The 21695-nt window shown below is 40.2% G+C and overlaps 1 protein-coding gene across 2 annotated transcripts in view; it reads right to left on the bottom strand.

Moving 5' to 3' along the window:
• The window catches only part of ZNF527 (zinc finger protein 527), a 32553-nt gene extending 23940 nt beyond the window's left edge, over window positions 1-8613 (bottom strand). Inside the window, exons 1-3 of one of the 2 annotated variants that reach the window (XM_043600637.1) lie at window positions 8382-8613; window positions 4865-4939; window positions 10-136 (exon numbers count right to left, since the gene is read on the bottom strand). In XM_043600637.1, coding sequence (XP_043456572.1) covers window positions 10-136; window positions 4865-4897 — 160 coding nt within the window. In that variant the 5' untranslated portion in view covers window positions 4898-4939; window positions 8382-8613. Of the gene's footprint in view, window positions 1-9; window positions 137-4864; window positions 4940-8381 lie in introns of those variants that run through there. The other variant, XM_043600638.1, reaches the window with a different exon arrangement.
• Window positions 8614-21695: the final 13082 nt, after the last annotated feature.

Raw genomic sequence — 21695 nt, 5'->3', positions numbered from 1 at the left:
CATCCTTACCAAGCCATACCAAGTTCCTGTAGTTCTCCAACATGACATCTCTGTATAAATCCTTCTGAGATGGGTCCAGCCATTCCCATTCCTCTTGGGAAAAATCTAGAGCCACATCTCGGAAGGTCACCAAACCCTGAAATTAAAAAAAAAGAAAAAAGAAAAAAAAATCTCATTTGCCAAGTGCTCCCATATGGTCCTGGCAGAAAAGATGACTTCTGCCAGAGTTCTCTAAGTGGTCCAAGGAAACTGATTATTGGGGAGCAAGTACATGTCCAGGTTTGTCAAATATTTTGAGAGAAAAGTATTTCACATTTTTGTAAATAAAAAAAGACCTATACACAGGAAAAAAATAGCTTATGGCATGAAACATGAGTTTATAACATGAAAGTATGTGAACAAGGCTGTTTTATGTTACATACACTATGTATCAGGAAATTCTTATAGGGATGATTCCTTTATATTCCCCAAACTGGGATATTACATGGGTCAGAGAAGTGAAGAAAGGCCTTAAATTGGGCTTTAATTAAAGGGTATGGTCTGAAACTTAGACTCTGTATGTAAGGAAAAACTTCCAAAAATGTGTCCTGAAGACATAATAAAGTATATGTGAAGATATTTAGATAGAATTTTCATTGGAAGGTTACATCTGGAAAAAAACTTACATATCAAAAAATAAGAGTTTAGCCTACACCACTGAACTATAACCTGTATGAGGGAAGGATATCTGTTTTACAATCTCTTGATTATCCAGTGTCTATTATAAAACCGGTCACATTGTAAACAGTAAATATTTGCCACTCAGTGAATAAACGGTAGTTTCCTATAGTATATATCCATAGGAAGGAAGAGTACTCAATGCTTAAAATGACATTTTAAGTTCCGTTTTGCAGAGTATGATCTCATTTTTTATTAAAAATAATAAAATATCAGTGCCGAGAATGAATCTAGTGCCAAGATCTCAGACGCCAGCCAAATCCAACCTGCAAGTGGGTTCTTCTAAACACAGCAGCTTCGGGCCTGCTATGTTAACTCTTTCTTGCACATTGCTCTATTTAGTTTTCTATTTTTTGAGCTGGTTTTTATATTTTAAATTTATGGAGAAAATAATCTCTTTTGCTAGTGCTTTCAAATTAAATGTTCTATTGTTGTCCATCAAATTGCAAAAATAAATAAATATTAAATATGGTTATTCTACATAGTAGAAATGTGGGTGAATGTGGCCAGAGAAAAAACATCAGACAAATACATACTGTTGTATAACTTCCGTGTGCCCCTCTACACTTCTCTATGTCCTGTGAGGTTGACCTGTATTAATTGCATTAATAGACTCCCTTTCCCGACCCCATCTTCAGTTGGGTTCAGCCACAGACAAGAGATGAGAGAGAGGCAAGCGAAGCACAATTTTTACTCTGCTGGCACCCTCCTTGCAGCTCCGCCCTGTGTGGTCCCTGTCCTTCACTCCTAGGTCACAATGTCTGTCAGTGGCCCTCTGCACTCAGATCTCTCTGTCTCTGGGTTCAGGCCCAAGTTTTATTGTTATGAGTCCCAGGGTATAGCACTATCCTCTGTGGTTTCTTTATATACTGATCATAGCTTATAAAGAGTCCCCTTTTGAGTTTCTTGCTGGAACCCTGACTGATAAAATGTTAACCCAATGTACTTCTAGGATATGACCAGAGATTCCACAAAAGCACCACTACACTTCCCTAATAAATTCACTTTCCAACTCTCATAGTTTCTGTCTCTCTCTCTTTCTCAAACTACCACCAACTCTGTTCTCACTTTGAACTTCCTCATCTTCTTGTTCATTACAAGTCCTTGCTGCCCTGTATCCGTACTCATATATTCTGTCTTCCCTCTGTTTCAATGCATAAAACTCTAGGCTCCTATCTATGACCAATCCCTTCACTTGTCCATACAAAGACACTGTCACCTCTCTCCCTTGTAATTATCAGGAAAATATAAGATATCTCCCTTATCGGTATTTTCTCACTTTACTAGATTATTTCTATCAGTATACAAACTGATGCAATACCTTTCATCTTATAAATAGATAAAGTCCCTTCCACAATCTCACTGTAGTTATTGTCCCATTTCCTTACTCCTCTTAACAAAACTCTTCCAGGGGTGCCTGACTGGCTCAGTCAGAGAAACATTCAACTCTTGATCTTGGGATCGTGAGTTCGAGCTCCATGTTGGGTGTGCAGATTACTTAAATGAAACTTTTAAAAAAATAAGAAAACTCTTCCAAAGAGTTGTTTACACCAGCAATATCCAATAGAAATACAATCTAAGCCACATAATAAATTTTTTTAGGGGGCGTCTGGGTGGCTCAGTTAAATGTCCCACTTCTGCTCAGGTCATGATCTCACAGTTCATGGGTTCAAGCCCTGCGTCAGGCTCTGTGCTGACAACTTGGAGCCCGGAAGCTGCTTCAGATTCTGTGTCTCCCTCTCTCTCTGTTTCTCCCTCACTCACACTCTGTCTCTCTCTCTCAAAAATGAAAAAATGTTAAAAATTTTTTAGTAGCTACATCAACAAAGCAAATAGATTTAATAATGGAAAAAATAAGAATAACTGCTATTTATATTCTGCTATTTATTGACCAATTACTACATTTCAGACACCCTAATAAGCATTTTACAGTTATTATCTTATTTAATCTCACTGTAAAACTTATTTTAAAAAAGTAAGAAAAAAGTATAAAACACATTTTATAGATGTTTAAGACCAAATGTCATGCTGAATCACTAGGTTATATTGCAAAAAAGGAAAAAAAGGTAAACAGAAATAGGTAAATTTAATAATATACTTAATTTAACCCATTATATCTAAAATATTATTTCAACATATACCCAATCTAAAAATTATTAATAAGATGTTTTACATTCTTTTTTTGTACTAAATCTTCAAAATCTGGTATATATTTGGTGCACTTGGGTGGTTCAGTTGGTTGAATGTCTGACTCTTGATTTCACCTCAAGTCATTATCCCTGGGTCCTGGGATCAAGCCCCACATCAGGCTCCTTGGAGCATGCTTAAAATTCTCTCTCTCTCTCCCTTGGTCCCTCTCCCTGACTTGTTCTCTCTCTCTCTCTTTCTCTTTCTAAAATAAAAAAATAACAATACTAATAAAAATTAAAAATCTGGTATATATGTTATAGCACATCTTAATTCAGAGCAGTCTTATGTGGCTACGGGGTACATTACTGGGCAGTTTAGGTCTAGACTCATCTCTATTCTCACCTTTTAGGCCAGTATTCCCTCATGAACCCACTGTAATGATGCTTTCATCTCAAACCCTCTATGAAGTAGCTCTTGTCAAGAATATCAGTAGTTTCCAAGTTACCAAATCCAATGGTCAGTTCTCAGTCTGCATCTTCCTCAGAAGAATTTAATTCTGTTGGTCATATCCTCTATGAAATACTCAGTACTTTTGACTTCCCCACTCTTCTGGTTTTCCTTCTACATCAGTCCTTCTCAGTCTCTCTTGCTGGTTCCTCTTCTTCTTGTCAGCCTCTAGATACTGAATACCCAAATTGAGTCCTTGGGCACCTTTCCTATAGACACTCACAATCAGATAATCCTATCCTGTCCTATGGCTTTAAATACACTAATCATTCTCAAATTCACACCCCCAATCATGATTCCAGTGTATAATCAATATTGCACTTGGATACCCAATCTCACAAACTTAATATATCTAGAACTCAATTTTTGTTCCCATCTCATTCTGCCCTGTCTTTCCATCTCAGTAAATGGCACAACCATTTGTACAGTTGCCCAGGTCAAAAATCTTTGTAGTTATCCTTGACTTCTTTCTTCCTCTCACATTCCACAACCAACCCCTGACCAAATCCCACATTTTCTATCTCCAACATATACCCCAATCCCAGCAGCTCCAATGATACCACCACGGTCCAGGCAGCTATCACCTTCCACCTAGATTATTGTGATAGTCTCCTAACTGATCGCCCACTCCACCCTTAATTCCTTTCTATTTTCCTTTTAAAATATAAATCAAATTGGGGTGCCTGGGTGGCTCAGTTCGTTAAGCATCTGACTTTGGCTCAGGTCATGATCTCATGGTTTGTGGGTTGGAGCCCCGCATGGGGCTCTATGCTACCAGCTCAGAGCCTGGAGCCTGCTTCAGATTCTGTGTCTCCCTCTCTCTCTGCCCCTCCCCTGCTTGTGCTCTGTGTCTCTCTCTCTCTCAAAAATAAACATTAAAAAAATTTTTTTAATATAAATCAAATTACATTACAAACACTCCAATGACTCTCCTTCACCCTTAGAACAAACCTCAAAGTTCTGGTCATGAGTTTCAAGGGCCTATATAACTTGTTCCCCAGCTACTCCTCTGATCTCATAGTGCTCATTTCCCTCTGAGGATACTGGCTCAATGATATTCCTAGAGCTCATCAAACATGTTCCCACCATAATAACTTCATATTTGCTATTCCTTCTACTTTTAAAGCTCTTCTCCAAATCTCCACGAAACCTAATCCCTACTTTCACTGAGGTTTTTCTTTGCTTAAATGTCACTTCCTCAGAGAGGCCATCCTTGACTTCCCTATTTAATAGGGCGCTCAATAATCACACCTCTGTCCTTTATTCCACTTGCACTAATCTCCAGCATAACAAATCATGAGCTATCTAAAAAGGATAGTTCTCTTCCATCACATATTTGAGCACAGCACTGAGTAAAAAAGATACTAAATGATTTATAGAGAGATTATATGAAGTAGTTGAGAGAGACAACTGTGAGAGTGCTCACTGGGCTATTTGCGACTTTCTGAAGTCACAAAGTCCTAAAAAAAGAAGTAGAATTTCTGGAAACAAAGTGAAAACACCAACTTACTTGAGACATGGCTTTACAAAATCCAACAGCCATTCTTCCTTTCTTCTTTAATCTTCTCTTTTGGAGCACAATGTCCTGAGAAACGAGAATTAAAGGGGGGAAAAATGGCAAACCAGCCCCAGATTGCTGATCTCAGATTCACAAAGATAGAACTCTTGTCCCTTTATGGTCTCCACAGCCTCCTTACATAGGCCAGCCCTAAGCCTTCTAAGATCTGAGAAAAGGCCACAGATTAATTTAACCCCTGAAGTCCTCACTGGTATTAAGAACATATAGCTTGAACTCAACAAAATCTAAACGGCCAACAAGGTCGTTTATGATCTGGCGCCTGGATGCCCCTTAGACTTCATTTCCTACCCTCATTCTGCTTGCTCACCCCACTCCAGGCACACAGTTTCTTACAGTTCCTCAAACACTGTGCACAGTCCACATGCAGGGCTGTTACCTTTGATTTTCCTTCTGCCTGGACATGGCTCACTCCCTCTCTTCATTCTTGTTTGTGCTCAGTTGTTACCACATGAGAGGCACTTTCCTGAAAATTCTATCTAAAGATAACTTCCCTTCCAGTCTCTTTTTCCTTATTGTGATTTTTCTTCGTAGCTTTTGACACCATTGGACATGTTACTTTTTTTCTCTGTTTATTGTTGTCTCCCCAAACAGTGTGGGATCTAATAGAACTAGGATTTGTTTGGTTCACTGATTGTATCTCTAGTGTTAGAATAATGCCAGAACCTTTGCAGGCACTCAAAAATTATTTGTTAAATGGAGGCGCCTGAGTGGCTCAGTAGGGTTAAGCATCCAACTCTTGATTTTGGTTCAGGTCACGATTTCACGGTTCGTGGGATCAAGCCCTGCATTGGGTTCCCAACTGACAGCATGGAGCTTGCTTGTGATTCTCTCTCTCCATCTCTTTCCGCCCCTCCTTCCCCCATTCTCTCTCTCTCTCTCTCTCTCTCTCTCAAAATAAAAGCTTAAAAAATATTTATTAAATGAATAAATCAATCCTACTGGGCCTCCTGTAATATAAATAGCGATGTTACACATGATGTACATGTCATTATCTTTTTTTTTAACATTTATTTGAGAGAGCACGCGCGCACCTGAGCAGAGAAGGGGCAGAGGGAGAAGGAAAGAGAGAATCCCAAGCAGGCTCTGCGCTGTCAGCGACCCCTGAGATCATGACCTGAGCTGAAACCAACAGTCAGATGTGCTCAACTGATTGAGCCACCCAGGCACAATTTTTCTTTATTCTTCACAAAACGCAAAGGTAAATATTATTATCCTTATCTTGCCAACAAGTAAAACTAAGGTTCCAAAAGCTAAAGCAACCAACTCAAAGTCATAAGAATCAACTGCAACGAGACTCAAAACTGGTCCTCTTTCAAGAGCCTACAACGTCTGAATGGGAATTATTTAACATAACCTGGGGAATCAAAGCCATATATCTACTAGAGAGGCATTTTCAGAGATGCAGGTATTACCTTTATTACTTCACAGAAATAGAGCTTAAGGCAGGCATTGCTAAATTTTAATACAAACCAATTACAAATTGCACAGCCTGAAATATTCGTTGTTCTCTCAGAGCCAACATTTCTTCAATCTGAAAATGAGGATAGTCATGTTTGACCTAGAATTCAGGATATACGACCTCCTAAATCTGGGCTACTCTGCACTGGCCAATCAGTCTCTGAGAAAGTTATTTCCTTAGTGCAACACAGCTTGAAATCGTCCATAAAAGCTTTTGCAACCTGAAAGGAGAATCAATGAAGCTTTCTCTGCATCTGGGAGCCCCTACATAGCATCTGCATAAAAGAAATGTCTTTTACTTTTTTATTATTGTTTTATAGAGAGAGAGAGAGAAAGAAAGCGCAAGCAGGGGAGAGGGGCGGGGGGGGGAGAGAGAGAGAGAGAGAGAGAGAGAGAGAGAGAGGGAATCTTAAGCAGGCTCGACACTCAGCACAGAGCCCAACATGGGGCTTGATCCGGGGACCCTGGGATCATTACCTGTGCTGAAATCAAGAGTCAGAAGCTCAAGTGTTGAGCCACTCAGGCGCCCCCAAAAAATGTCTTTTATATTTCTGTCTGCAAAGAGTGGTGCATCACTTGGGGTAATATTTCCAAAGTTTGAGATAAGCCATCAGTCTCCAAAAGAAGGTGATGTTAAAGCCTTGGGCTTCATATAGCCCCCAGGCGCATGGTGACTCCACTCCTTCATTCATTGGCTGCATGACCTTGGGCAAGTTACTCCATCTCTCAGAACCTTTCTTTCCTCACTGTCTCACTGCCAACTGCTGGTGTAAAGAAGTGCTACCTTTGTTTGGAAAGGAAATGAGACCATTTTTCTTTATTAACTAAGAAAGTCAGAAGCAAAATTTAGCTAACTTGGTATATCAGAAAAAGAGCCATGGATTGGCCTCTCTCAGCACCGAATGTGGAAGAGTTTTGACAGAGACAAAGCTAAAATCTGAAACTGCATGGCCTAAGGTGAGGCAGACCCGGCTTTCAGACTGAGCTTTCCATCCCCAGAGCAGTCAGTTTGAGGATGGTCTCACTACAATGTCTTTAGACTGGGTTCTGTGACTCACAAGGGGACTGAAGGACGAGACCCACATTAAGTTGCCGTATCCTGACAGTTCCTCGTCCAAGACCAGGGACAATCCTCTCCAACACCCTCAGAATCCAAGGCCCCCAGTTTTCACTCTCACGGTATGGGAAAGACCAAGAGAGTTTAGTAATTAAAAGCAAGGACTCTGCCTAGGTTCAAGACCCTGTTCTGTCACTTATTAACTGTCTGAACTTGGGCAAGTAATTTTAATCTCTCTGTGCCCACAATCACACACTAGGTCCCACACAATCAAGCCTTCAGTCTCACGTACACATACAAATTCTCACCCAGTCACACACATACACTACACATGGTCACACAAGCTCACCTGTAATGTCAAACACATACACAGTGGCATTAACCCAAAGACAGAGATGATGACACACAGTTACTCCGACAGACAGTCCCACGCAATCTCGCAGTGACTTAGGACACAAGGTCACACATCCGGTCACCGTTACTCATACAAATTTATACCTGCAGAGAAAGATGGTCATGGGTTCGCAATCACACCTGCTGTCACACACATTCAAACACTGTTACATGTGTCATATAGAGACAAGAGCCTATATCACACCTCTGATAAGTAGTCAAACATAATCACACATATTCATACAGCGACACAATGTCACACCCGCTGTTTCTCACAAACTCATATACAGTAACACGTAGTTACACCTGCAGAAACAGACACACGCACAGACACACACACAGTTTTATACCTGAGACATATAATCTTTCATAATCACACACACGGTGCCACACAAGATCACACTCTGTCACATCGCGACCTCTCACACAGTTATACAGGAACCCCCGAGGGCACCCCCCTGGCCCCATCCCGGTCCCTTACGGTCCACCTCAAGCCCGGCCCTGACCTCTGGCTCCCGCGCTCAGCCAGGCCCAACTCACCTCCCGGCGCCGCGGGCTCTGGAAACCCGCCCAGCGACCCGAGACCCACGACGTCCCCTCCCAGAATGCCCCGCGGAGCGAAGCGGAGCAGGGACTGAGCCGTGCGGGACCCCGAGCTCCTCTGGGGAAACATCCAGCTGGACTGGACGCAGCTCAGCTTTTCCTTAGGACCCTTCGAACCACCAGCCCCAGAGAGCTTTGCGCCGCGGCCTTCATTTGCTGAACTACATTTCCCAGAGGGCCCCAAGGCCCGCCTCTACTCCGCGCCTGCGCAGGTGGCCGCAGCCGTGGGAGTCTTGACCCGAGAACTGTGTGCCACCCTGGCGGATCTTGGGCACGCAAGTGACTGTGGGCGGCTGTGCGTGAGGAAACCGTGAATTTGCGCACGTCCGTGATCGTTACTGAATTCTCAGATGTGGCGATTTCTGTGTGACCGTCGCTGCACACTTTTGTGCTTGTGCACCACGGGGCGAAGCCTTCTGTCAGCGCAGTCAGCTTCTGTATTTAAAATCACGTCCCGTGATTGTGGGTCGATGTGTGACGCCGAGAATGTGCGGGTGCCTGTGGGTTTGTGAGAGGGACTGTGCCTGAAATGGACGAGCCTTTCTTTGTGTTCTTACCCCAGAGGTCGAAGGAGTTTACCTGTGACCAGAGGTGGAGCTTTATTCGTTTCTGGGCTGGCTTTTAGTGTGGAGCCTGTGGAAGAGGTTTCTTTGTGTGCCTTTGTGTGTGACTGTCTCCAGATCTAACTGTTCTCCCAGCCCCCCACGCCACCCTTCATCCCTGGCCATGGGCCGGGTCGCTGCTACCTTCATGTTTATATCCCTTTTCTACTAGGACCTCACGTGATACCACAGAAGGGTGATTACATTCCGTTTGTTAGGGAGACGCTCATTTGCACCAGAGCCCTTTATAATGTGATAGCCAGTAGCTCTGGGGGTTCTCCTGATGCTGCTTCCACCTTTTTACCTTGCAACTTCAATTAGGGTCCAGCTTCAAGAAAACCATCCACAGTCAGGAAGACAAGAAAGCGAGGCCCTGAGTGATGATAAAGAAAACCAAAACTGAACAGTAGTTAAAGAAGTTCAAAAATAGATTTTATTCAGGAACACTGCAATAGGGGAGAAGAAACTTCAGCATAGAACCAGGCTCAGTTCCAAATACAGAAAGAACAAATAGGGTTTATATGTAATAGCAAGTTGGTGGGAGTGGGGGGAAGTCAGTGGATGGAAAATTAAGAGGAGACATCAAAGGTAAGGGGAAATTCTTGCTGGACTGACCAAGAGAGTTCTTGATATCAGATATCGCCCGGGTGGATGAAGACTTTAATTAGACATTAAGAGTAATGAGATATCAAGAGCTCTGGCTAAACTGAGTTGACAGAATTCTTGCTAAAACTGGGTAATGCAAAGACAAACACTGAAGCCAAAAGTTGAATCCTAGTTGAGAAGAGAGTCCAGAGGAGCCTAACTAAAATTTGGTCAAGGAGGGAGTATTTGACAGTCAATATATTTTTTTCTTTTCTTTTTTTTTTTTTACATTTACTTATTTTTAAGAGACAGAGAGAGACAGAGCACAAGTGGGGGAGGGGCAGAGAGAGAAGGAGACACAGAATCCGAAGCAGGCTCCAGGCTCTGAGCTGTCAGCACAGAGCCCCACGCGGGGCTTGAACTCACAAACCCTGAGATCACGACCTGAGCCGAAGTCAGACGCTTCAGCAACTGAGCCACCCAGGTGCTCCAACAGTCAAAATTCTGAACAAAGCAGCATTCTTCCCCACCCCCAGACCCTGGAAGATCTGGAAGGTGCACCCAAGTCAAGATCTTGGTAAATAGAGGTATGTGGAAACAAGGGGGGAAGTTCCTGAAATGAGAACCAATCTTTGGAGAATAAATCCTCCGATCCCCATCCCATCAAGAAACCTCTAATAGCTAAGGCTGGAGAGTTGGACAAAAGGAGTGTGGCTAGTAGGGTTGAGCGATTTGCTGTTTATAATGTGAAATTGGGCACTGTTACTTTCAGAAGAAGTCAAGCCCCCCTTTTTTTTTTAAGGCTCTAGAACATTTAATAATTGGGTTGCTTCAGTGGGGAATGTACTAGGTAAGTGTTCTTTGGATAACTGTGATTGGCTACTTGACCAATACATCAAACAGCTCTTCCCTGGATCTGATTATCAGTGCAGGATAGAGATCATCTTGGACATTTCATACTAAATGCTAGAAATTTAAGATACTCCATTCTTGACTGGCATAATATACCTTCAAGAGAAACTTTGAGGGCACCTGTGTGGCTCAGTCAGTTAAACATCAGACTTTGGCCTAGGTCATGATCTTGCGGTTCTTTTTTTTTTTTTTTTTTTTTTTAATTTTTTTTTTCAACGTTTATTTATTTTTGGGACAGAGAGAGACAGAGCATGAACGGGGGAGGGGCAGAGAGAGAGGGAGACACAGAATCGGAAACAGGCTCCAGGCTCTGAGCCATCAGCCCAGAGCCTGACGCGGGGCTCGAACTCAGGGACCGCGAGATCGTGACCTGGCTGAAGTCGGATGCTTAACCGACTGCACCACCCAGGCGCCCCTCGCGGTTCTTTAGTTCAAGCCCCATGTCGGCCTCTGTGCTGACATCTCAGAACCTGGAGCCTGCTTTGGATTCTGTGTCTCCCAGTCTCTCTCAGCCCCTCCCCCACTCGCACTCTGTGCGTGTGTGTGTGTGTGTGTGTGTGTGTCTCAAAAAATAAGCATTAAAAACAATTTTTTTTAAAAGAGGAAGTTTGTGTACGACTATCTCTTCAAATGTCAGTAATTGATCATAGGAAGACTTTTTGTCCCTTATTTATTTTTCTTATGTCATACCACCAAGTCCAACACTGGTTTGACTCTAGTCATCTCCAGTAGTGTAGGACAGTGGTCCTCAAAGTATTCCCACAAGTAAGCAGTTGTACTGCTAAAACAAATTGTGGTTAGGACTATGTCCATCAGGATATAGTAAAAAAAAAGAACTATACTGGTAATTTCAAACAATATTTAATTACAGGAAATTGATTATACAATGTTGGATGACTGAAAGAGCAAAAAGGGGACAGATTTGTAACTTCAAGAAACAGCTAACACCATAGAGCTTAGGGAACAAAGGAGAGAGGAAGGATTTACCAGAACCTAAGAGTTTGGAAGAGGAGTCTGTTAACATGGCTGTTAACTGGGTTTAGCAGTCTGGTGCTGAGAAAGCAAAAAGAATTTGCAGGCAAGCTATAGCTCTCCTCTACTGCTAGAGATACTGAAAGAACTGGAAAACAGAAGTGAATTCCTTCTCGCTTTCCCCTTTTCTTCTCCCTACTGAGCCTTCCAGTCTCCCTTTAATGCCTCCATTGGCAAACTATAACAGTAGCAAGGGAGACTGGGACATCTTTGTCAAAGTCCCAGCTCCAGCATCTCAGAATAGAGAAAGGCATGCTTGAAGCCAAAACTATGACAGGGAAATGATCAGTCTATGATCCTTTTTAAATTTTCTGGAAAATAAATTAATTCATATAATTTTTCATGTTACTTTTTCTTCTTAGAAACTTTCTTAACATTGTCACTACTTCCTTATAAAGGAATCCTATTAAATAACAAAAAAATGGTGCATATTTAGTAATAGTATCTTAATAACAAAGCAATTCAAATTCTGAAATAGCTATCAGTATATAACATGTAGCTATTTGGATGAACTCATGTTTTTACCTATTTTGTTGTGATTTTGATAATAAATATTGATTTATACATTTTCTAACTTTGTGTCATCTAATATAAATATTTCATGGTGAACCACTAATTGCCCCCATGACTTAACAGTTCACAATATCCTAATAAGTGTGAAATTCATGGTATGTGATTTTTTAAAATAAACTTAGATTATATTAGTTATTTCTTTTTTGAGATATAATTGATATATAATATCATTTTCAGGTGTACAACATAATGATTCAATATTTGTATATATTGTGAAATGATCACCACAATAAGTCTAGTCAACATCCATCACTATACATGGTTACAAAAGTTTTTTTTCTTGTGATAAGAACTTTTTAACTCTTAGCAACTTTCAAATATGCAATACAGTATTAACTATAGTCACCATGCGGTACATTACATCCCCATGATTTATTTATTTTATAATTGGAAGTTTGTACCTTTTGACCCCCTTCACCTATTTCTTTTTAAGTTTTACTTAAGTAATATCTAAACCACATGGGGTTCTAACTTATGACCCGAAATCAAGATCTGCGTGCTTCTCCAACTGAGCCAGCCAGGTGCCCCTTCACCCATTTCACCTAGATTGCATACCCCGCCTCTGGCAACCACCAATTTGTTCTGTATCATTCATGTGTTTTTTTTTTTTAATTAAAAAAAAATTTTTAAACCCCAGTGTGAGGCTTGAACTCATGACCCCAAGATCAAGAGTTGCATGCTCTACCTACTGAGCCAGACAGCTGCCCCTCTTTGATGTGTTTAGGTTTTTTTCTTTTTTTAGCTTTTTCTTATTTGAAGGCAGTCATTCTGAATTGAGAATAAAATCAAATTTAGAATGAAGAAGCCAAGAAAGATTTCTTGTGTTAGTTATTTTGATTGACCACCCATATTCTTTTTTTTTTAATATATGAAATTTATTGTCAAATTGGTTTCCATACAACACCCAGTGCTCATCCCAAAAGATGCCCTCTTCAATGCCCATCACCTACCCTTCCCTCCCTCCCACCCCCCATCAACCCTCAGTTTGTTCTCAGTTTTTAAGAGTCTCTTATGCTTTGGCTCTCTCCCACTCTAACTTCTTTTTTTTTTCCCTTCCCCTCCCCCATGGGTTTCTGTTAAGTTTCTCAGGATCCACATAAGAGTGAACACATATGGTATCTGTCTTTCTCTGTATGGCTTATTTCACTTAGCATCACATTCTCCAGTTCCATCCACGTTGCTACAAAGGGCCGTATTTCATCCTTTCTCATTGCCACGTAGTACTCCATTGTGTATATAAACCACAATTTCTTTATCCATTCATCAGTTGATGGACATTTAGGCTCTTTCCATAATTTGGCTATTGTTGAGAGTGCTGCTATAAACATTGGGGTACAAGTGCCCCTATGCATCAGTACTCCTGTATCCCTTGGGTAAATTCCTAGCCGTGCTACAGCTGGGTCAGGTCTATTTTTAATTTTTTGGGTAGGTCTATTTTTAATTTTTTGGGGAACCTCCACACTGTTTTCCAGAGTGGCTGCACCAGTTTGCATTCCCACCAACAGTGCAAGAGGGTTCCCGTTTCTCCACATCCTCGCCAGCATCTGTAGTCTCCTGATTTGTTCATTTTGGCCACTCTGACTGGCGTGAGGGACCACCCATATTCTTTACACTAGAATGTTTTTCTCTAATCCTGCCTAGGGACGGATAAAGCACAATTTTACCAGGGCTTACTTAGCACTGCTTATTGGGGCATTTGTAAAGAATCCAGACCCTACTATTAATGCTAGTGAAGAATCTTCTCACACCATAATTCATGAATGTCAAATCCAGATAAATAAAAAACCCATGGCTGACTTCTGGGGAATGTCTAAGATCCAAACACTGTGCAATTTCCTTTATAAATGTTATTTCATTTGTTCTTCACAATAGTACAAATAAATATTCCTATGCAATTTTTCAGTTGGGGGACTCAGGAGTGTGACAACTTGTAAAAGTTGAGATAGCTGGTATGAGATAGGAGTCAACCTCATTTACTTCTCTTTAGCATCACGTGTCTGTGATGGTACACCTTGATACATCATTTACTAAACCTGATCTTCTTTTATCAGAGTAGTGGTCTTTCAAATGTTTTGCTACCTTCCCCTTACAACAGTTTCAAAAACTAATGTATCCCCTTTTACATTATTGACATCTACAGTATTTTCTTTATAAGTTTAAATGATTCAAAGATACCATTGTAGCATATTTTCTATACCAATATCAATTAAACATACATAAGCTTTTTTAACGTTTGGAAAGTGTGCACTGTGCCTTTGTCTTGAAATCATTTCCATTCAACTTTCATCACTGAATTTTGTCTTAATGCAGTAATTGCCTATCCTTAAAAATCTTTTACTAATCATCTTGATTTACTTCTCTGCAGCAAAAATGAAATTTTAATTTTTCCCTGTGACCAAAACACTCTATAAGTGTCAAAATGATTTTTAAAGATTCGGTTAATACAATTATCAGTATCTAGTAACAAATATATTTTACATTTTAATAATTATTAAACATACAAAGGGTCACAGTTTGGCCCTCATTTGGCCAAGCCCCTTTCCTTCCTGGTGAGAAATCGAGATGCAAAGACACATTCGTGTCCAGAGCGTGAAACCTCCTTTAGACCATGCTCAGGGTATCTGCGAATTTTCCACTCAAGTAGCTTCAAGGCTGCTACCAGAGTCTGTGCCTCTTCTGTGTCCAAAGCTCCCTCCCTCCATCTGTCCTCTGGAAGGTCAATGTGCTGCCTATGTGCACAAGGTGGCCAAGTGGTAGCTACATGGTGAGACTAGACAGCTTAGACAAACAATCTGGAGTGCCCACAAATGTGAACATGAGGCCCCTTTTTGGTGTGGGACAAAAGTGGAGATGGTTAAGAGAAGGGAGCTGGCTGGCGACTTCTACTTGTATGTTGACCCAGGTCTCTAAATGTCAGTGGCAGATTTGCTTCCTCTACAATCTGTTTGGACACCACTGATTTTGTTAAGATAGGGTGCTTTGAATTAGGGAAGTAAATGTTGGAGGCAATGAAAAATGGTCAAAATGATACAATTTGAGTGTAGAAGTAACAGGAGTGGCTGGCTGATGCTTGGATGTGAATAGGAAGGAAAGAAGTTAAATGCAATGCTTAAATTTTCATCCTGAACATCTACATGAATGGTAGTTTCATTTACTAAGATGGTAAACAGTGACTATGTAGGGTGAGGTCATGTTAAGTTTGAGATACTTGTTGAATGTTAAAGAGGTGATATCAAGTAGGCATTTAGACGTGGATGTAGCTCAGTGGAAAGGTTGGCAGTTGGAGTAAGAATGTGGGAATTTCAATTAAGATGCTTTTAGCTGGAAGTTATATAATGCCCAAGTGGAAGTGGCTTTTACAATAAAGGTATTTATTTCTCCACTTGGCAAAACGTTCAGTTAGCTTAGCAGCTGAATGATTATATCAAAAGTATTTTATGTCATTTATTTTCATAGTAGATACCTTTTATCAAATGCAGTTGGTTGAGTAATTGCAAAAATTTGGCTTTAGTGTGAAATCATGAAAAAAATGATACATGCCAAAACCATTTGAGTTTTATCCTAAAATATTTAAATTTTGTTTTCAACGTTTATTTATTTTTGGGACAGAGACAGAGCATGAACAGGGGAGGGGCAGAGAGAGAGGGAGACACAGAATCGGAAACAGGCTCCAGGCTCTGAGCCATCAGCCCAGAGCCTGACGCGGGGCTTGAACTCCCAGACCGTGAGATCGTGACCTGGCCGAAGTTGGACGCTTAACCGACTGTGCCACCCAGGCGCCCCTATCCTAAAATATTTAAATGCATATTCATTTACCTGTATTTTGATGTATCACAAGGAATTTATATGACTTTCTTCTTCTCTCAAGAGCCTTCCAGCTTTTTTTAACCTAATTTTCATTGCAGCTTCTGCATGTTGGCTGAGAGAACCTAATTCTTGCAGTATCTATTTCTTGTTGGCTTTGGCACATCAGCCCACAGCCAGACATTCTGATGCCTTGAGTCCAAATCCAGAAGGGGAAGAGCATATGGGGAGGGGAGAGAATAGAAGTGATTGAGGGAGTTATACTTCCCTGAGTGAACTGTTTTGGGTAGTTTAGACTTTTAGAAATGTTAGTGTTTCACATATTAAAAGAGTAGATAAAATTAACAAATATTAGTTTTCTGTTCTTATACAACCAATTACTACAGACCCATTTATTATCTCAATTTCTGTGGGTCAGGAATCTGGGCTTAGCTGGCTCTTCTACTCAGGGTCTTACAAAGCTGAAGTTAAGCTGTCAGGTGGGCTGCAGTCTCATCAGTAGACTTGACAAGTAAAGGGTTAGCTTCCAAGCTCTTTTAGGTAGTTGGCAGAAATAGTTTCTTTGTGACTATAGAATTCAGGGCAGTCTGTTTGGAGTGCCTGTGTGGCTCGGTCGGTTAAGCATCTGACTCGATCTCAGCTCAGGTGTTGATCTCAGGGTCGTGAGTTCAAGCCCCACATTGGGCTCTGTGCTGGATGTGAAACCTACTTTTAAAAAGAATAGAAAAGAAAAAATAATTTATGGCAGTTTGTTTCTTCAGAGCTAGCAATAAGGAGAAAATCTTTGATTCTCAGAGTCTTTTTTTTTAATTTTTAAATGCTTATTTATTTTGAGAGAGAGTGGGGGAAGGGACAGAAAAAAGGGAGAGAGAGAATCCCAAGCAGGCTCCACACTGTCAGCACAGAGCCCAACTCAGGGCTCTTTTCTTTAAGTTTTTATTTATTAAGAAAGAGAGAAAGAGTGAGTGGGGAAGGGGTAGAGAGAGGGGGAGAATCCCAAGCAGGCTCTGCATTGTCAGCAAAGTGGGGCTTGAACTCATGTACAATGAGATTATGACCTGAGCCAGAAGTTGGACGATTAACTGATTGAGACACCAGGTGCCCTGACTGAGGCCCTCTTAAAGTGTTTACCAGATTAGGTGAGCCACCTAGTATAATTTCCCTTTCTCCTACATAGTCAACTGATTAGGAACCTTAATTACACTTGCAAAATCCCTTCACTTTTGCCATACAATTTAACATAAAAACAAGAGTGATATCCCATAATCTTTACCATATTCTTTTGGTTAGAAGCTGCTCATAGTCCCACCCACACTCAAGGGGAGGGGATTACTCAACAGTGTGGTTATTAGGAGTGAGAATCATGGGAGACACCCTAAATGTGTTCACAACAGCAAAGATGAAGAGAACCCTAAAACTAAACACAAACAGAAATCAAATGAATAACATAACCACAGTGAAGGGTGGAAAAAGAACTAACCCAAGTAATTCAAATGTAGTAAGTAATTTGTCCTCAGGCCAAAGACAAAAAGATCTACAAAAATAATGAACTCCAATGAGTAGGTATGCTTATCACAATTGTATGCATTAGCAATTCTGAAACTACTTAATATGTATTCCAAGAATGAGCAAATAAGTAAATATATGATGGATAATGAGAACCAGGTTTTTCACTATAAGAAAATGGAGTTACAGGGGCACCTGGGTGGCTCAGTCGGTTAAGCATCCAACTTCGGTTCAGGTCATGATCTCATGGTTTGTGGGTTTGAGTCCTGCATTGGGCTCTGTGTTGACAGCTAGGACCCTGGAACCTGCTTCAGATTCTGTGTCTCCCCCTCTCCCTACCCCTCCCCCGCTCATGCTGTCTCTCTCAAAAATAAACAAACGTTAAAAAAGAAAGAAAAGGGAGTTACAGATGTGGAAAGGAAGGTTAGAATAAACATTGTGATGTTGGATTGAAATTGGAAGTATCCATATGAACTGATTTTTTTTTTCAGATATAAACAGGTATTTGTGTACACACACACACACACACACACACGTAAATTTCCTAGCTCTGTCAGCAGAGATGGTCTAAGACCAATGAGCACACCTATTACCTAGGTCTTGGTTCCTAAATATCATTCTCCACTGAAAGCAACTATAATTTCTTAGAGAAATGGTGAATTCCAGGGCCGGGGCTGAGAAAGTACAAAATGAGCCTTTACTATCTGTCAGAAATTAAGGAGATGCTTAATGAATGGAGACATGTCAGAAAGACACAAGAGGCCAGCTTGAAGGGGCTCCCATTGGCCAAATCTGAGAAACTTTGAGTTAAAGGGTATATAGTACTCATACCTCCATGGTCACCCAATTCATTACTCAGTGGCAACCCATCAGCCAAGATCCCTCAAGAAAACAGAATTCTCAGGGGCGCCTGGGTGGCACAGTCGGTTAAGCGTCCGACTTCAGCCAGGTCATGATCTCGCGGTCCGCGAGTTCGAGCCCCGTGTCGGGCTCTGGGCTGATGGCTCAGAGCCTGGAGCCTGTTTCCGATTCTGTGTCTCCCTCTCTCTCTGCCCCTCCCCCGTTCATGCTCTGTCTCTCTCTGTCCCAAAAATAAATAAACGTTGAAAAAAAAATTTTTTTAAAGAAAACAGAATTCTCTATTTTCTCAGATTTTTGTTTGTTGATCTTGTACTTTATAACTTTGCTCAATTTGTTGACTAGCTTTATCAGTTTGAGTTCACTTGGATTTTCTATATATAAAATGATGTCTGTAAATAGAGATGGTTTCACTTATTCCTTTCCAATTTAGATGCTTTGTATTTATTTATCTTTCTTACCTAATTGTTCTGACTGTGGCTTCCAGTACTTGAATAGGATGCTCTATTCACAAAACAAGAATATCAAGATGAAAATGAAAAAGTGAGTATAGCAAATACTACCAAAAAAGGCAAATGCAAACAGTATTGAGAACGGACTAATTAGAAGCACTGAATGGGACCTGGGGTTGCTCAATGGTTTTAAAAGAGAAAACCCATCAAGAAGAAATTTTATTAATTTCTATAGATCTAAATAAAATAGCCTTGAAATGTATTAAGCAAAATTTGATGGCAATACATGGAGAAATGTTTCTTAACATGATCATAAATTTATTGACTATTTCACTTACAGAAATGGAAGTGCTAAGTTTTTAAAAATAATTAAGGCTTACTACTTCTTCTGGGGTGAGTACAATGGTGCTTATTCTGTTAATATTACTTGTATCTATATTTACATTACAAATCTAATTTCACATGTTAACATAGAAATAAATATGAAATTAATACAAAACAACAGGAGAATAAGGTAACGATATAGGAAAACATCAACATTTATAACCTTTTGTGTTAATTTTGGTATAATATTGTTAAAATACACATACTCATGTTACATACTTGCTTTTTAAGATACTCATGAAAACTGGGGTGCCTGGGTGGCTCAGTCAGTTAAGCATCTGACTCTCAGTTTCAGCTCAGGTCATAATCTCATTTTGTGAGTTCAAGCCCTGTATTGGGCTCTGCACTGACAGTGTGGAGCCTGCTTGGGATTCTCTCTCTCACTGTCTCTCTGACCCTCCCCTATTCTCTCTCAAAATAAATAAACTAAAAAAAAAAAAAAGATATACATGAAAATTCAGAGCTTGATTAGATTCAAAACTAAACTTTATGAATTAAACTGGAAGTCCACTCTGGAAAACAGCATGGAGGTTCCTCGAAAAATTAAAAATAGAACTACCCTATGACCCAGCAATTGCACTATTAGGTATTTATCCAAAGGAATCAAAAACGCTGATTTGAAGGGACACACATACCCCACCCAATGTTTATAAAGCAGCGCTATCCACAATAGCCAAAGTATGGAAAGACCCCAAATGTCCATCCACAGATGAATGCATAGAGAAGATACATACATACATACAATGGAATACTACTTGGCGATCAAAAAGAATCAAATCTTGCCATTTGCAACAATGTGGATGGAACTAGAGTGTATTATGCTAAGCAAAATAAGTCAGAGAAAAACAAATACCATGTGGTTTCACTCATATGTGGAATTTAAGAAACCAAACAAATAAACATAGGAGAAGGGAAGGAAAAATAAGACAAAAACAGAGAGGGAGGCAAACCATAAGAGACTTTTAAATACAGAGAACAAACAGGGTTGCTGGAGGGGAGGTGGGTTGAGGATGGGCTAAATGGGTGATGGGCATTAAGGAGGGCATTTGTTGGGATGAGCACTAGGTGTCATATGAAGTGTGAATCACTGGGTTCTACTCCTGAAGCCAATACTACATCGTATGTTAACTAACTTGAATTTAAATAAATACATTAATAAAATAAATGGAAGAAACTACAAAAATATATTGACTATAATGCTACAACATTAAAAAAAAACCTAAATACTAGGAGAGTGTAAAAATGAATACATCCATCTAGCCATTTGTAGAAATAGTAATTCTTGGCTAAAAGAGAAAATAAAGATAAAAATTATAACTGATTTGACTTTCAGAAGAAAATAAAAAGGAAAAGGTAAAAAAACCCTGAAGTATGATTAAATAAGCTTCAAAAAGCAATTAATAAAAACTAGCTTCAAGATATTAGTAAATATTAACAAAAATTAACAAAATATAAGTTAAAAACACATTGAAAAGATTAAAAGAATAGATTTTAATAAAAAATAGAAAAATTGGCAAGAATATTTAGGAAGAGACATAGCGACAGGCACAGAGATTAAGTAATTATATAATTTAGTTCTAGCAATGAGCATTCCCCAAGATTTGTGTGTTTTGTCTAGATAGAGCAGCATACTTCAATTGTAGGTTTACATCTGCCAGTGGGTGTTAACAAGCATTTCCTTTGCATTTGTGTTATTTGGTAATTTTCTTCTATGTCTAGTTTAAATTTTTTTAAGTTTATTATTTTTTTTTCAGTAATCTCTACACCCAACATGGGGACGAAATCATGATGCAGAGATGAATATTCTCATGCTCCACCAACTGAGCCAGCCAGGTGCCCCATGCCTAGTTTAAATTATATTAAGTATAATAGTATGTTAGGTAACGTTTTTGTTTTTGTTTTTTTTTTGGTGTTTAAGTGTGTGTGAAGTATTTTTTGCTGTGAGATATAGACCATAAACATCTAAACGTTTTGTTGTTAAGCTCCACACCCAACACAGGACTTGAACTCATGACCCTGAGATCAAGAGTCGCATGCTCCACCAACTGAGCCAGCCAGGCAACCCCAAACCTGTTTGGTTTTTTTTAAAAACCTTTATTTTTAAGTAATCTCTACACCCAGTGTGGGGTTTGAACTCACAACCCTGAGATCAAGAATCACATGCTCCACCGACTGAGCCAGCCAGGTACCCCAAAACCATAAACATCTAGAAACAATGCACTTTAAATGAGAAGTAAAGTGCTTCACTTTCACTTGGGTTTGAATATTTTCCACCAAAAAAAAAAAAAAAATAGATCAGTGAGAAGAGTGGCATTATCTTGTATTTTTGAAAATCTCTTGGGGCGCCTGGGTGGCGCAGTCGGTTAAGCGTCCGACTTCAGCCAGGTCACGATCTCGCGGTCCGGGAGTTCGAGCCCCGCGTCGGGCTCTGGGCTGATGGCTCAGAGCCTGGAGCCTGTTTCCGATTCTGTGTCTCCCTCTCTCTCTGCCCCTCCCCCATTCATGCTCTGTCTCTCTCTGTCCCAAAAATAAATAAACGTTGA

Source organism: Prionailurus bengalensis, chromosome E2 (genome assembly GCF_016509475.1).
Source record: "Prionailurus bengalensis isolate Pbe53 chromosome E2, Fcat_Pben_1.1_paternal_pri, whole genome shotgun sequence".
In the NCBI taxonomy this organism is placed as follows: domain Eukaryota; kingdom Metazoa; phylum Chordata; class Mammalia; order Carnivora; family Felidae; genus Prionailurus; species Prionailurus bengalensis.
The sequence above is the reverse complement of the archived record's forward strand: the minus strand, read 5'-3'. Positions and strand labels throughout refer to the sequence as shown.